General features: G+C 35.8%; 1 protein-coding gene across 1 annotated transcript in view; it reads right to left on the reverse strand.

Moving 5' to 3' along the window:
• KDM5A (lysine demethylase 5A) overlaps positions 1-17,279 on the reverse strand; it is a 126,004-nt gene that overhangs the window by 50,052 nt on the left and 58,673 nt on the right. Inside the window, 4 exon segments of the mRNA XM_037845025.1 lie at positions 2,856-3,050; positions 5,656-5,775; positions 7,586-7,748; positions 9,138-9,319. Of these exon segments, the coding sequence (XP_037700953.1) occupies positions 2,856-3,050; positions 5,656-5,775; positions 7,586-7,748; positions 9,138-9,319 (660 nt within the window).

The following is a 17,279-nucleotide window of genomic DNA, read 5'->3' on the forward strand; positions in this document are numbered from 1 at the left end:
ATAGCATATTTTATTCTGGATAATAGTTTCTATTTATGCCTACCACATCATAGTAGTGAAGAGTAGTGAAAACTAGATAACATTTACTTTTCAAACCCAAATCTCTAGTCCACTGTAATATTTTTCCTTAGCCTGTACCTATATTACTTCTCTTAAGATTCTTCAAATCTAACAATATATAGAACCCATTATATTTGAAATAGACTGTTTAGCAATACACAAACTCCAAAATTTTGTGATTATACAAACCTGCCTGTCTGAAAATATTATCATCAAGAAAACTGATTTTAGCCAGAAAAACAGGCTTCCTTTACATTCTACTATTTAGGTTAGGTTATGTCAAAAATAGGATGCCTCCTCAACCTACCAATTGTTCTTGATTTTTACATGAAGCACATCTTCTCCTAAGGCAGGAATGAGATCTCTAAACTAGTATTCTATTAAGTGGGCCTGAAATGATAGTGACATACGTAACATATGCAAGTAAACGAACTCAGATCCATACCTCAAACCATCAGTAAAAATTAACTGGAAGTAGGTCCCTAAATGAGAGGTAAAACTATAAAACTTCTGGAAAATATAGGAGAAAATCTTTTGTGAGCTTGGATTAGGCAACGGTTTCTGAGATAGGACCAAAAGCATGAGCCATAAAAGAAAAAACTGAGAAACTGAAGTTCACAAAAATTAAGAACCTCTCTCTTTAAAAGACACTGTTGAGAAAAGAGACACTGTTGAGGAAAAGAAGACAAGCCACTGACTGGGAGGTGATATCTGCAAATCAAATATCTGATAAATGATTTGTATACAGAACATATAAAAAACATTTAAAACTCAATAATAACATAACCTAGTTGGTCCCTGGAACTTTGAGGATCTGTGTGACATATAGGACTCAGAGCTAGAGTTCAGCAGCTATGAATCTATTACCACATAGAGCAACTGTTAAAAAAGCTGAAAAAGAGTTCAGACCTCAACTCGAGATATGAATGAAGCAGAAATGGTTAGGACTAAAGCAAATCAGACCAAAGGGTAAAGGACAATATTGACTGTGTTTTAATACTTCAACTTTTGTGTGAGACCAAGGGAAGAGATGCTATTTGATGAAGGATCTGTGATTCCTGTAGCACACTAAATAATTTAACTTGTTTAATTAACAAGTTTATTCAAAGACCATAATTCATGAGACAACATGGATGAACTTTGAAGACATCATGTTGAGTGACATAAGCCAGGCACAAAAGGACAAATACTGTATGATCTCACTGATTTGAAACAATTAGAATAAGCAAATTCATAGAGTCAGAATCTAGAATATAGGCTACCATGGGATGGGGTGGGGACAAGGAATAGGAAGTTAAGTCTTAAAACATACAGAGTTCCTATTTGGAATGATGGAAATGTTTTGGCAATAGATGGTGGTGACGGTAGCATAACATTGTGAATGCAATTAAGAGCACTGAAGTATATATCCTAATATGATTAAAAGGGGGAAATGTTAGATTGTTTATACGCTAACACAATAAATAAATTAAAAAATCCATGGGACTAAACTACACAGTGAACCCTAAGTTAAACCAGAGATTTTAATTAATAGTACAATTATAAAAATATGCTATCATCAATTATAACAAATATTCTACATCAATGCAAGATGTTGATGGTAGGGTGGTATATGGGAATCCTGTGTTTTATGCATGATTATTCTGTAAACCTAAAACTTCCCTAATAAAGAAAAAATAATAAATTAGAATAGCTTAATTCATAATTAAGCCAAAAATTGCAAAAAATCCAAATGTCTATCAACAAGTGAATGGATAAAGAAACTGTGGTATATCCACAAAATGGAATACCACTCTGCAGTAAAAATGAATGAACTATTAATAAGTGCGACATAGACAAATCCCAAAATATGTTGAGTAAAGGAAATTAGACAAAAAACATATAAATTATATGCTTCAATTTATATAAAACTCTTCTAAAACTAAGCTACAGTGATAAAAAGCAGATCAGTGATTTCCTAGGGATGGGAGGGTGGAACAGACCAGGAGGGAATGCTCAGCAAAGGTTATGAAGGTGATAGGTAAGTATAGTATTTTGATGGTGGTAATGGTTTCTTGGGGGTATACAGATGTCAAAACTTTTCAAATTATATATTTTACATGTGTATCGTTTACTATTTGTCAATCATACCTCAATAAAGCAGTTTAAAAAATGGAGAAAAAAATCTCTAGGCAGAAAAGTATCCTGTACAAAAGTAGGAAAGTGCACAGTAATTGTAAATAAGGAATAGCAGGGAGGCTAGCTATGCAGGGAGGGACAGGGAGACAAGCCCAGATAGATGATACTGAAGAGGTAGGTTTTCTCATGTATTTTCCAGTTCAATGTGGTAGATGTTTAGTTCATGAAAAGCTTTCAAAATCTTAACCTTTAGTTATTCAAAGTGTTCTACTCCTTCAATTACTTACAAGGGGGGGAAAGATTAATTCACTGTGACATTCTGCAATCACCAAAAACATAACTTCTATTTAATACAAAGCTCAGAGAAAAATAAGGATTTTAATTTTCTTGTTTAAATTGTACTACTACATGCAGAAGATTTAAAAGATAAACATATATCTAAGAAATTCTACTTGACAGGATTCCACTAATGAATAGAAATGATACCAAGATTCCTAAAACAATTTCAACTTAAAGAAACCAAAATGGCTATTATAAAAACATGAAAACTTCTCCAAACTAGTGATTTTTATGTTCAACTCCTAAAGGGCTGAAAAGATAACATTTTTTCTATGGGTCCAATTTTTATATAGTCCATAAGAAGTATCAAATATAGGAGACGTGCTCGGAAAACCTACCATTTGTACAACAGACTCTCTTAATCGTGTCTCTTCTTCAGTCATGAGAGTCAATTCTTTGCAGACCATGGCAGCCAGCCCAACATCTAAGCATTCTGGATCTGCAGCCATTTTGAAAATAAGTTCCTCATGTGAAAAGACACAATGGCGCCTTAGTCGTCGGTAATGATTTACACACTGACGTCCAATGGGCAACTGAAGATGAGAAGATTTCCAAGTTAAATTACTTGCTTATAGCATATTCCAGAACCACTATTTGCCCTCCAAATTCTCCTTTTTATTGTAAAGAAGACAGAATAACAAATCCCATTTGAATATAAGAGACAGCTGCAAATTTAACCCTTTATGTCCCAGCAAGAATTTCAAAGGTCTTCCTAAAGAAAATTCCCGTAAGCTGACATGCTGGACTGATCTATTCGTCATGTACATCAAGAAGCAGGAGCTCTTTGGTACATGAACGAGGGACCAAATACTTTTAGACCAGTCTAACCAGAAGCCTTTAAGGGAAAAAGAAAAACTTGTAAAAGAAAATTTAGGCTACAAAGGGCTAAAGTTGGAAGTATTGAGCATTCAAGTTCCCAGAGAACAAAAAGAACAACTGTTATTAGAAGAAAGAAAGAAAAGGGGGAAAAAGGCACTATTTAAGCAATCCACATTGATTTCACATTTAAGAACTTGACTATTTTTTTTTTGCAAGAACAAAGCAAAAGATGATTTAGATTTTAGCATATAGAAATATTATCAAAAACAACCAGCCTGGCCTAAAGAGAATGAAAAAAACATGAAATTATATACTTTATTTTTCCTAACAGTGAAATGAACAAATGACTAAATGATCCCTTTTCATAAATCAACACACACATTCTTTAAGATAAATTTTGAAAATTTCCGTTATGATCAGGCTTTAAGTCAAATTATGAGACAAGCTTTACTCTACAAATACACACACACACACACTCAATTTCTTTCCTACTATCAGGTGGAAAACTTGATGGCTAAAAGGAGTTTTGTTTGGATTTCAAAACTGTAACCTGAAAGAGCTAAAAATAAGAAAATGGAGGCTTTAACAAACTTTCAGAATTCACCACCATTTTTAAAGAGACAGAAGGCAATCAGAGGAATCACACTTTGACAATGTAAGACTATCCGTGAATTAGCAGTGTCTCCCTACTCTTGCAAAGAAACAATCTTTCCCAAGAAAATATATTTATTCAACTTATGATTAGGAGTTATCTTGTCTATATACAATTCCTGCATTTCTTAATTCTTAACTATTTACCTGTTAAATATTTCACGCCAAGCCTCAAGACAAGGGCAAGAAAAAGAAAACTGTGGGATTTGTAGTTCAAAATTATTAAAATATATAAGGAGGCTATAAAAAATAGAATTGATTATCCATTGTGGCATATAAAAATTAGTTCCATTACTTTATTTCACAGATAAAGCTGTGACAGCTTTTCATTTATATCACATCTTTCTTCTAAAGAGTATCAAGGGCTTTTACATGTATCTTACTTGTAGGAAGTTATGAAATGAGTCTATTAGCATCTTCATATACCAGGTAAAAATCTTAGGCTAGTGAAATTAAAAGAGCTGCCCAAGGTCAAACAATGAGGACCTTAACAGCAGAAGCCATACCTAACTCATCTCTGAATCATCTCCATTTCCCATCCTACACCTAATCAAGTACTATGTAAACCATAGACACTCAATAAATGTTAGCTGAATTCTAAAAACTAGGCCTCAAACTCAGTAAAAGTTCTAAGCTCAGTCTTGTTCTTGCTAAATTATGCTGCTTCCGAGACTAATAAGGAATAAATTTTAAATTACTGGGTCAAATAAGACTGTTCCTCATAATTTAATTCACTAGCCAAGGAAACAAAAATGATCTCTGTATGTTTAATCATGAAATTTAGATGCCCACAGAAAACAAAGATCTGATATTACTAAAAGATTTCTCCCAAAATGTTGAGAAGCAATAAAAAAAGCATCACTGAAAGAAAAATGAAGTCAAACAGTGTATCATAAATATGTATCTTTCCCCAAACAACTTGATAAAGTCATAACTAATTACTCTCTGATATCTAACTCATACAAAAGCAAACTGGCAATCAGTAGCATTATTATCATGTACACAAAACTATAACCCACAGAGATCTCAATATTATATAGTTAACCTTTAGAAGGTAAAAAAAAAAAGAATACAGAAAAAAAACATTAAATGGCAGAAGAATAAAATCATCTCTCTCAGAAGGAAATAATGAAGGGGTATTTTAAAATAAAAATCACAGAGCTGTGATGACTGCACAACTATGTGATGATACAGGAAACCACTGATGGTATACTTTGGATGGATCTGTATGGTATGTGACTATTACAATAAAATTGCATTTAAAAATTTTTTTTGAAAGAATCACAGAACTAGACACGTTAAAATGTGGTAAATTTAATACTTTAAATGATCCCTATAAAATCTGGTCATTTTTTTAAGATGCAAAAGTGCTCAGAGAATGTGTGAGTCAGAGAAACCACATTACTTCTGAACAGAAGGAAAGAGTCAGGAAGTATCAACTGTCCATTTAAAATTCAAACAGAACAAAGAAAAGTAATGAATGAATGAGAAGCAAAGAACTATAAAAATCCTCCGAATAAGACGGTAATGGAAACTCTAACTGAACTTTCTATAGAACAATCACTCCAGTCTCCACTGAAGTATTCATAAACCCTGAGCACAACTGAGGAAGTTGTATTTTACAGAGGTGTTAGTAGACGTACAACAGCCACTTGCTATAGAACAGACCCAGTCAGCAGTACAGAAGTTCACAGCTTCAGCAAAGTTGTAGCCCTGGTTAAATCCTGAGTGATAGGCACGAGGAAATGTCACAACAAACTCGCCAGCACACTGATTGGTCCTGTACACCTAAATGCAAATTGGGAACAAGGATATAAAACAAAACAAAACAAAACAAAACAAAAACAGCAAAATGAGGGAAACAGATTTTATCGGTCAGCTAGTTTCAGAAACATTTTCCAAAATTGAAAACAATAAAGCATTAAACTACATATATTAGAAAATATCAGGATTTAAAGCAGACACGTTTCACTGTTAAAATATTCACTGACAATAAATTGTAATTTATGACCAGAATTAACAGTCAAAACAAATCCTCAAAGAGAAAATTTTTTATTCTCACTGAGCTACTAGTTTCCTAACTTGATAAATCAAGAGAACTTTTCTTCACAATTGCCAAAAGATGGATGCAACCCAAGTGCCCTTCAACCAATGAATGGATAAACAAAATGTGGTATATATATATAATGGAGTACTATTCAGCATTAAAAAAGGAATGAAGTTCAGATTCATGCAACAGCATGGATAAACCTTGAAGACATCACGTTGAGTGAAATAAGCTAGAAACAAAAGGATAAATATTGTATCATCACACTGATACAAAATAATTAGAATAAGCAAACTCAGAGAGTTAGACAGAATCTAGAATATCTACTACAAGGGACTGGACTGATGGTAGGATATGGGGAATTAATGCTTAAATTGTACAAAATTTCTTTTTTGGAGTTGACTGTAAAGTTTTGATAATGGATGGTAGTGATGTACTGTAGCTGCACAACTTGTGAATGTAAATAATAGCATTGAATTATGCATGTTTATGTGGTTAAAATGGGAAATTTTTTATTGTAGATCATGTTACCAGAATAAAAATTAGAAGAAAAAATATAGGAGTGTACAACACAATGAACTCTACTGCAAACAATGGACTACAGTTAACAGTTAATGTTCTTCCATGAATTATAACAAATATACCTCATTAATGTAAGGTGTTAATAATTGGTTGCTATATGGGAACTGTATTTTTATATATTTTATGCATGATATTCCTATAAACCTACAACTTCTCTAACAAAAAAAAATATTAATTAAAAAAAAGAAAAAATGCATAGGAATAAGCCAACTGTAGAAGTATTTTAAAAAGAGAAAAAACTTTTATTTCTTTTACTCCTGTGTTGTAAATAACAATAAAGGATGGAATTTCCTCCTACCTTTGTATAATTTTTTAAACACTAACTAAATTGATTAGCTCATATGGAGATAATCCCAGTATCAATTTTTTCTCACCTTGCTTTATAATAATACTACATGTCTTTTGAAAGGTCCAAGATCTGAGTAAAAATTCACTTCCTTAAAGACCAAGTAACACTACTAATGTTATTCAATCCATTTTCTCATTGAGATAATGATAAATACCTTGACTATAGCAAATTTACTAAATTTGTATTTTATCAGGTGATAGTAACAAATTTTAGAATAATTTTCAACGCAGTTGAAAAGTAGAAAAGTTATTTGCACAATTATTTTTATTTTATTTCATGTATTAGAAGCTATGAAATCTTCACATGAAATATACTCCCCAAAAGGATAAGCATTAATTTTTAGAGTTGCCAAAATACTGATACTTTGGTTAAATAGAAATAATAAAGAATTACTTTACTGACAGCAGAAAGTCATTTGAATAGGTAGCTATCACAAAGTAAGACTCGTGATTTAAAACACCCCTTCTAAATTAGATAAAAGTTGTTCCCTTCAGAGTATAAATTCTAACTTGGCTAGAACATAACATGACCTTTTACTTCACCAGTTTCAAAACAAAGCATATACTGTGATTCTATCAATTAAAAGCTAAAATAACTGAAAGTAGACACACAGGACTCACAGGCACACCATGCTCCATTAGCACATTGGGGTTCATGATGGTGACTAACTGATGTAGGAGATCAGGCTGGGATTCAAATAACTCAGGGGCCAGCTCCCTCATCACCTCCTCCAGTTGTTCTGCAGCATGAGATGGCACTCCATACCATGTCTTTGGCTCTCCCCTAGCAAAAGAAATAACTGGTTAGCTAAGCAGAGAGTGGTACCAAAAAGGCCAGGGTCTCTGATTCTAACCCCCAAAATTATAATTAACTTCGTCTTGTTTCATGGTCACAGACTATATGACCTGAATCCTGGCAACCATCTCATAAATCTGTGTTATTGCTCATAATGGGAGGTAAGGCAAGAGTATACGGACAAGTAGATACATACGTATCACTGCTATTACAAAGGCAACTCAAAGAACATGAACTCTTTAAGGTGGATCAATAATATCTCAAGTAATATCTTCAAACAGGAAAGAAACCACTTGAAATGTAAGCACTCTGCCAAAGGAACAAGTCCACAGAACTTTCCAATTATCCCCACAAGGATCAAAGCAAAAGTCCATGGTCTCTAGAATGCCTTTAAATAAAATCATCAAATTCAATTTTAGTATTCAAAGAAATAAGTCAAAGCTTGAACTTGTTGAAACCTTGAATATAGTTGGTCTGTAAACCTTAAGGACCAAAAACTTGGCATCATGAATCCACTAAACTCTAGTGGACTAGAGTTCATTATTTATTATACCAAGTTGTGCTCCTCGGAAATGGATTTAATTAGACATGCTATTAACAGAATAGCTGAATGTCTTAATCCTAATACAATTCACAAGGCCATAACCAGCAGTGCTGCCCCCAATAGCATCTATTGAGATCATGAAAACATTCTGTATCTGGGCTGGCCAATACAGTAGGCCCCAGTCATATGTGGCTATGAAGCACTTGAAATGTGACTAGTACAAATGAAGAAATACATTTTTAATTTTATTTCATCTTAACTAATTTAAATAACCACATGTGGCCAGTGGCTACCACAGCAGACAGTACAGCAATGAAGCAGAGCAAGAAAATTACTAGACTTTTTTACTATATATGTGATCTGGGCAGATTCTTCCAAATGAAGAGAAAATTATTTATTTAAGCTATCATAGTATTGGGCAAGGAAAGCTGTGGGTGAGATATAAAAAAATTCAGCAAAAGAATTTAATGAGTTGCATATGTAATTTAGGAATTTTCAGGGAAAATATTGAAAAGAAAAAAACATTTGAAAATTTCAAATACCGATGGTTAGTTGGATCTTAAACTTTCTACCTTCCATACAAAAGAAAGACAAAAAGAATTATCATATATACTAAGTATCATTTGGCCTAACACTCAAGGTTCTGCTACATACACATACTTTAAAAATCTGAAATGCTATACCCTGAAATGTCCACTTTTCTCTCCTCAATGTATTACTCTATTTTTGATAGAAAATACTTTCAGAGTCAGCACTCCTTAATATATCACCTAATATTATTACACTGTAAAATGGTCACTAGACACATACACAGTAATGAAGGCTGTACATACCAGTGCAAGTAATTGATAGAGTAACTCCAATGATCTTCGATGTGCCAGCAGAAAGAAGAGAAACACATTCCCACATAGAGCCATGGTACCTTCATACCAGAGATGTCCACATTAATATGTGCAAGTACAGACTGCTCCAGAACAGGCATGTTATTCAAGTTCCAACCAGAAAGTGCATATTCCTATAAAAGAAAAAAAAAAGGAGTAAATGAGAGATCACAAATAAGCAAGTGCCCAACAGAAATCTCAGAGGGTCTCCAAAAAAAGTACAGACTTTATAATATTCACAACAATCTAGTGCATAGAACCCATGCTCTTTGATCACCACCACATATAACTCATATAACTGAATATAACCTTACCTCTTGTCTACTTAGGTTTCCCTTAATTATTTCAGATACCTCTGATTACTCCTTTTAAAGAACATGAGCTTCTCCCCAGGTTACCAGTAAAATAATGTGAGACTAATTTTAACAGGCTGCTACTATATTTCTACTTCATACCCAGTACCTAACTATCCAGTATTTTTATCACCATGTTTACAGACTAATGCTAATATTGTAAAGACAAAACATAATACAAGATAGAATCTTTGTTTTATATCCCTTACCAGAAATGAGAGGTTTAGTCTTTAGGGAATTGAACCATGAAAGCTCTAGATTCAGGAATACCAGACAGGATAGTGTACAAAATGAGGCTCGAGGCTGAAAACCGGGAATTAAATATCCCTTTCACTTGTCAGGGTATATTACCCTACCAAGCAGAACACTGGAGATTTACTACCACAAAAATTATATTTTTAATGACAGCACAAATAAAAAAATACAACAAAAAGGTTGAAACATAAGAGCAGAGAAATCCCTTAAGAAAAGTAGAAGTAAATGACAAATGGGAAACAGAAAGAAAGCAGAAAATTAAAGGCTTCGAAGTTCTGCTTTGGGGAAGATGAATACGTATTCTTCCCTATTCCTGGACAAAACACATAAAACAAACACATAAAACTCAAAAACAGACTCTGAAAATTGGAGGGTAAAAGGGAGACTGTCTAGGGACCTCAGGACCCAAAGAACAATACAGTGATGAGTTCCCAGGATTTTCCTTTTGCCTGATATATAACAGACTCGGTGCTAAAGAGGCTAGTAACCCACACACACACAAAGTCCCAGCAAGAGGCTGCTCTCCCTGGCCAGAGGACCAGAAAGGGAACAGCTTAGCAAGACAGAAACCTTTTAGACAGCTGTTCTATTCCAGCAAAATGTCACAGAAAAAACTGTGGCCCCACCTCTACCCAAACCACCAAAGGACAAGTAGAGAGCTTAGACTTCCATCATTGCCAGGCTACATGGTACCCCCCAATCACCCACCAGGGAGCTCCAAGAAGGTCTAGTGAAGGATCTGGGACTTTCATCCACCTGGCAGTGACCAGTCTGCTGTGTGTATCCTCCCTCCCCCCATACCGGTGCCAGCAGGGAAATGTGGGGAGACTGGACTCCCATCCCTACCCGGTAGTAACAAAGCACCTTTTCCCATGCCCACGGGGGTGGAGTCAGAGAAAGCCTAGTGGAGAATCAAGGCTTTCATCACAGCCCAGCAGTAATGATGCCATTCCCCCTTCGTGGCATCAGTAGAGGTCATGTAGGGAGGAGTAATGAGACCCTCCAACCCCTCTCAGCCAGAGAGGCATCAGTGCAAGCTATGAGTGGATCCAGAAGTCCCATACCTGCCCAGCAGTAATAAGTAATCCCTCCTTCCTTGCCCCCTCCTTCAGGTGTCAATGGAGGCCAAGTACAGAAGCTGGACTTCTATCTTCAATGGGTAGTAATGAGGAGCCACTGCCCCATCCCCTCAACTTCTGGCAAAATGTCAGAGAAAGAGAGCTAAAACAGAAGGTCTAAGTAAGATCCAGAGACTCAAATACCTAAAATGTTGAGTTTCCAATAGATAATCACTTGTCATACAAAGAGCCAGGAAAACATCAAACTGAATGAAAAAAGAAAATCAACAGATATCAACAATAAGATGAGAGACATTAGAATTATCTTAAGAAGATTTCAAAGCAACTGTCATAAAAATGCTTCAATGAGCACTTACAAACACACTTGAAAAAATGAAAAAACAGCAAGTTTAAGCAAAGAAATAGAATGTATAAAGAACAGAATTAAAATTTTAGAGCTGAAAAATACAATAACCAAATTAAAAAAAAAAAAACTCAATGGATGGGCTCAACAGCAGAATGGAGAGAACAGATGAAACAATTAGTGAACCTCAAGACAATAAAAATTGTTCAATCTGAAGAATAGAAAGAAAACTAGGAGAAAACAAAAAAAAGAAAAAACAGAGCCTCAGGGACATGTGAGGATATAATAAAACATACGTTATCATCTGAGTCCTGGAAAGAGTAGAAAGAGGAAGGGGCTTGAAAAAATAAAACAATGAAATAATGGTTGAAAAGTTCCCAAATTTGGTAGAAAACAGATTTAATAAGCTGGGTGAATACCAAACAGGATAAACCAAAAGTTAACCAAGACAAAACAAATCATAATTAAAATTCTAAAAACTAAAGAGAAGAAAAAAAATCTTAAAAACAACCAAAGAAAAACAGTATCTTATCTAGAGAGAGAAAAATCAATTCAAATGACAGATTTTTCATCAGAAATCAGAGGACAGAAGGAAGGAGCAAATTTTCAAGTGCTAAAAGAAAATAACGATCAACCCTAAATCCTAAAGCAAGTCACACAAATTTTTTTTATTTCCCAGTGCATATAAAAGTTATATTTACACTATACTGTAGTCTATTAAACAAGCAATAGCATTATGCCTGGAAAAACAATGTACATACCTTAAGTAAAATGTGACATAGAGATACAGTGAGTACATGCTGTTAGAAAAATGGCACTGATAGACTTACTCAATGCAGGGTTGCCACAAACCTTCCATTTGTAAAACATGCAACTTCTGCAAAGTGCAATAAAAAGACGTAGGCCTGGATAAGAGACACTGCAGAGAGAAGCAATGTACAGAAAAAGACTTAAACACAGCAGGACTGAGACTGCTATCCTTCAAAAGGATCAATTCCAACAGTGGCCCTTGGCTGGCACCTGTGTAGGTGCCGATTCCCCACACTGATATAAAACTTTCTTTAAATGACAAGAGTGGCCCACTGTGCCTAGACTGCTTCTACAATATGGTTTTTGCTAAACCCCTACTTTTCTTCCAGGAGTCTGAAATTTTGGTACATATTAAGCAGAAGGAACCTATATGACCAGCCCCTAATAAAACCTTGGGTGCCAAGTCTCTAATAGGCTTCCCTGTAGGACAACACTAACATGAGTTGTCATTATTTGATAATTTACAGGAATTATACATATCCTGTGAGACTCCACTGGAGAGGACTCTTGGAAGTTCCTATGTGTTTCTTCCAGCATTGTCCCAATGCTGATTTTGCTTTGTGTCTTTTCGATATAGTAATTCACATCTGTGCATACACTTAGCAAATCAATGAATGTGGGGGTGGTCCTGGGAACCCCCAATTCAGGCATTCATTATGAAAGATCATTCCAACATAATGTGATAAGGACCTAGAAAAGGTTGGTAGTAGCGAGAATGCAAAGGGATCAAATCTACAGAAAACAGTGGAAAATGAATTAATAGGGTTTAGTCAATGACAGTATGGAATAAGGAGGAAGAGATGAAAAAAGGTTTACAAGGTATTGGAGATTGAATTATGTACCCCAGAAAAACATGTTCTTAATCTTAATTTACCATTCCTGCATGTATGAACCCATTTGTAAATAGGACCTTTTGAAGATGTTCTTTTTAGTTACGTTTTGGCCAACTGAATCAGTCTGGGCTTGAATCCAGATTACTGGAATCCTGTATAAGCAGGATGAAATTCATACAAAGAAAAAAAGCCCTGGGAAAAAGTCAGAAGTCAATGGAACCTAAAGGAAAAAGAAGCATTCACCATGAGCATTGCCAGGTACCAGAAAAACTAAGGACCAAGGATTTCCAGCAGCCAGCCCCAGAACACCAAAGCCTTCAGGTAGAAAGCATATCACCTTGCTGATGCCTCAATTTTGAACTTCTAGCTTCAAAACTGTAAGCCAATAAATTCCTGCTGTTTAAGCCAGCCCAGTATATGGCATTTGTTTTGGCAGCTGGGAAACTAAGACACAAGAAGTTCTGTTTATACAGCACATACACTCATAAGACAAATACACTGACTTCAGAAGTAACTTTCCACTAATCTATAATACCAGAAAAGCTTGCTATTAGATATCAAGAGGCTGACTCATACTGCAGAAGTTCAACACAAATGTACAATTTCTGGTGAAAAGCTGTTAGTTATCTGCTACTCTAATACAAGTAACTCTTAGAGAAGAGTAACAAACTGACATAAAATGTAAACATAAAAAGTCTTTAGATTTGTCCAATTCATCCCTAAAATCCTTTTGTAGTAAATATAGGATGAAATGAGAAAAAATTACTATCTGCAGATATAACAGACATGTATTCATAATCCTTCATTTCTCCACATTCTTACATGAAGTTTGAAGGAGTACAAATATAATAAATATGCTTTCTTTGAATTCATACAAAATTCAAACAAGAAACAGGATTAATAGTTACATAATTAATAATTAGTATTAGTTATTTGGGCCTGACAACATAATACTTAAAAAAAACCTCTGACCTTATTTCTAAAACAAGATTGGAAAATGTAAATATCTACTCATGAATAATTTGAAAATCCTAACAGAAACAAAATTCAGAAAAAGGCAAGAGCTACAAAATGAGGTCTTCCCCCAAAATTAGATCACTGTCCTCCATTTGCCAATGGAAGGGTGTTAAGAAACTCAGACTGCCACATTTCTTCACAGATACCATTACAGACCTAATATTTAATCCAGTAAACTTTTAATGAGCATGTATACAACCCAACATTGAACTGTTCCTGTAAAAATCATCCCCAATATAATCTGTATGTTCATCATTCTACCGTAATCATTCTTTTCTCCCTTGGTAGAACCCAAAATACATTCTGTAATCAATAAACTTTATTGTCCTAATCTGCGCTCTGCCATCAAAGAAGGAAAAAACAATAAGGTTAGAATAAGAAGATAGCTAAAAGACATGCCAAACTTTTAATCACAAAGAAAACAAAACAAAATGAAAACTACATTTGGTACATATTGAGCACTTATATTTCTGAATGGCTGGCTGGCATGACAAAGAATGAGATGATAACAAGAATTGAGTAGGTAGTGCTGTAAAGGAATTAGGAAGACATTTTAGTTTCTTGGGCTGCTCAAGCAAATACCGTGAAACGGTTTGGCTTAAACAATGGGAATTTATTCGCTCACAGTTTTGAGGTTAGGAAGACCATATCAAGGCAATGTTTTCTTCCTGGAGACTCTGGCATTCTGGGGCTGGATGCAGGCGATCTTTGGTCCTTTACTTGTCACATGGCACATGGTAGCCTCTCCTGGTCTCTCCCTTCTCTTCCAGGTTTTGTTGATGTTCAACTTTTGGATATTCCCTTTGGCTTTCTCTCACTCTGTATGAATTTCATTCTATTTATAAAGGACTCCAGTAACAGGATTAAGAACCATCCTAATTGGGGTGAGCCACACCTTAACTGAAGTAAACTCATCAAAAGTTCCACTTAAGGGGGCCATAAGGTCCTGCAACCTCATTATGGGGTGTGTACTTGGAAGATCTTAGAGCAGACACATGAATGGACATTTGCACATTGGTTGTTTATGGAGGCAGTATTCAGGATCTGCAGTGGGTGGAGATGGCCTAAGGGTACCCTGACTGAGGAACAGAATGGTGAACTGCAGGGTATGCATGCAATGGAATACTGAGTAACTACAAGAAGGAGTGAAGTTGTGAGACATGTAAGGAAGTGAATGGATCTTGCAGACAGCATTACAAGTGAAATATGCCAGAAACAAAGGCAAACACTATAATGCCTCACCTATAAGGACTAAATATAATGTGTAAACTCAGAATTGAATCTTAGAGCACAGCCTAACAGGGAAATGGTTATTGTAATGCTCCCTAGATTGTAAGCTCTTACAGCAGTCAGTCAAATCTATTCCTGAATTGTAATGGCTATCTCCAAACTCTGAGACGGTGATCCCTTGGTGTACAACCTCACTGGTCTCTGGAATACTGGGTATCTGTGTGACACCTGAAACTCAGAGCTAGAGCTTGGCAGACATGAATGTCAGTATTAACGCAACTCTTTAAAAAAAAAAAAGCTGAACAAGAGCCCAGAATTCAATTAGAGACATGAATGAAGCAGATCTGGTTAAGCTTAAGGCAAATGGGGCCAAAGGGTAAAGGTTGAAACTGACTGTGTGTTAAAACTTCAACTTCCATTTGAGACCAAGGGAAGAAATGTTTATTTGGTGTAGGATCTATATTTTCTAAACAATATAACTTCTACAGTCAGTTTGTTCAAACATCACAATTACATGGAACTTTGAATAGGAAATGAGATATGGTAGGTCTGTATAGGTTAGAGTGAAATAGCAACACATCCCAAAGTAATTTGGGCGGAGAAAAAAATATATATATTCGGGACCCCCTGAGGAGCTGGGGGAGGATACGGAGGCATTGGACTTCCTCACCTGGATTGTTGCTGATGTTCTCACAAACACTGGGGACTGATGGCTTGACATGCTGAGCCCTCTGTCTTGGGGCTTAGCCCTATGAAGCTCGTTACTGCAAAGACGAGGCTAAACCTGCTTTTATAACTGTGCCAAAGAGTCTCCTCCTGAGTGCCTCTTTGTTGCTCAGATGTGGCCCTCTCTCCCTAACTAAGCCACCATGGCAGGTGATCTCACTGCCCTCCCCCCTACGTGGGACCTGACTCCCAGGGGTGTAAATCTCTCTGGCAACACAGGATATGACTCCCAGGGATGAATCTGGACCCAGCATCGTGGGATTGAGAACATCTTCTTGACCAAAAGGAGGATGCGAAATGAAACGAAATAAAGCTTCAGTGGCTGAGAGATTTCAAATGGAATTGAGAGGTCACTCTGGTGGACATTCTTACGCACTATATAGAAAACCCTTTTTAGGTTTTAATGTATTGGAATAGCTGGAAGTAAATACCTGAAACTACCAAACTCCAACCCAGTAGCCTTGAGTCTTGAAGATGACTGTATAACAATGTAGCTTACAAGGGGTGACTGTGATTACGAAAACCTTGTGGATCACACTCCATTTATCCAGTGTATGGACAGATGACTAGAAAAATGGGGACAAAAACCAAATGAAAAATAGGGTGGAATGGGAGGGATGATTTAGGTGTTCTTTTTTATTTTTAGTTTTTATTCTTATTCTGATTCTTTCTGGTATAAGGGAAATGTTCAAAAATAGATTGGGGTGATGAATGCACAACTATATGATGGTACTGTGAACAGCTGATTGTACACCATGGATGACTGTATGGTATGTGAATATATCTCAATAAAACTGAATTTAAAAAAAAAGTTCCCACTTAAACAATGAGTTCATAACCACAGGAATGGCTTAAGTTTAAGAACATGTTTTTCAGGAGTACATACAGCTTCAAACCACCACAGACAGAATGGACAGGGCACAAAAGGACTCAAAAAGGGCAAGCAAGGCACAGAACAGTATAAGTAGTATACTATCATTTCTGTCAAAAAAAAAAAAGGAACACATAATTACATATTGTTCTAGTTTGCTAATGCTGCCGGAATGCAAAACACCAGAGATGACTGGTTTTTATAAAAGGAGGTTTATTTGGTTACATAGTTACAGTCTTTAACACATCAGCAACTGGGTACCTTCACTGGAGGATGGCCAATGGTATCCGGAAAACCTGTTAGCTAGGAAGGCATGTGGCTGTTGTCTGCTCCAAAGTTCTGGTATCAAAATGGCTTTCTCCCGGGATGTTCCTCTCTAGGCTGGAGTTCCTCAAAAACCTCACTCTTAGTTGCTCTTGGGGTATTTGTCCTCTCTTAGCTTCTCCAGAGCAACAGTCTGCTTTCAACGGCCATCTTCTAACCTTCTCTCATCTGCAGCTACTCTCTTAGCTTCTGTGCATTCTTCAAAGAGTCCCTCTTGGCTGTAGCAAGCTCACTCCTTCTGTCTGAGCTTATA

This window comes from Choloepus didactylus, chromosome 8 (assembly GCF_015220235.1).
Source record: "Choloepus didactylus isolate mChoDid1 chromosome 8, mChoDid1.pri, whole genome shotgun sequence".
Classification (NCBI taxonomy): domain Eukaryota; kingdom Metazoa; phylum Chordata; class Mammalia; order Pilosa; family Megalonychidae; genus Choloepus; species Choloepus didactylus.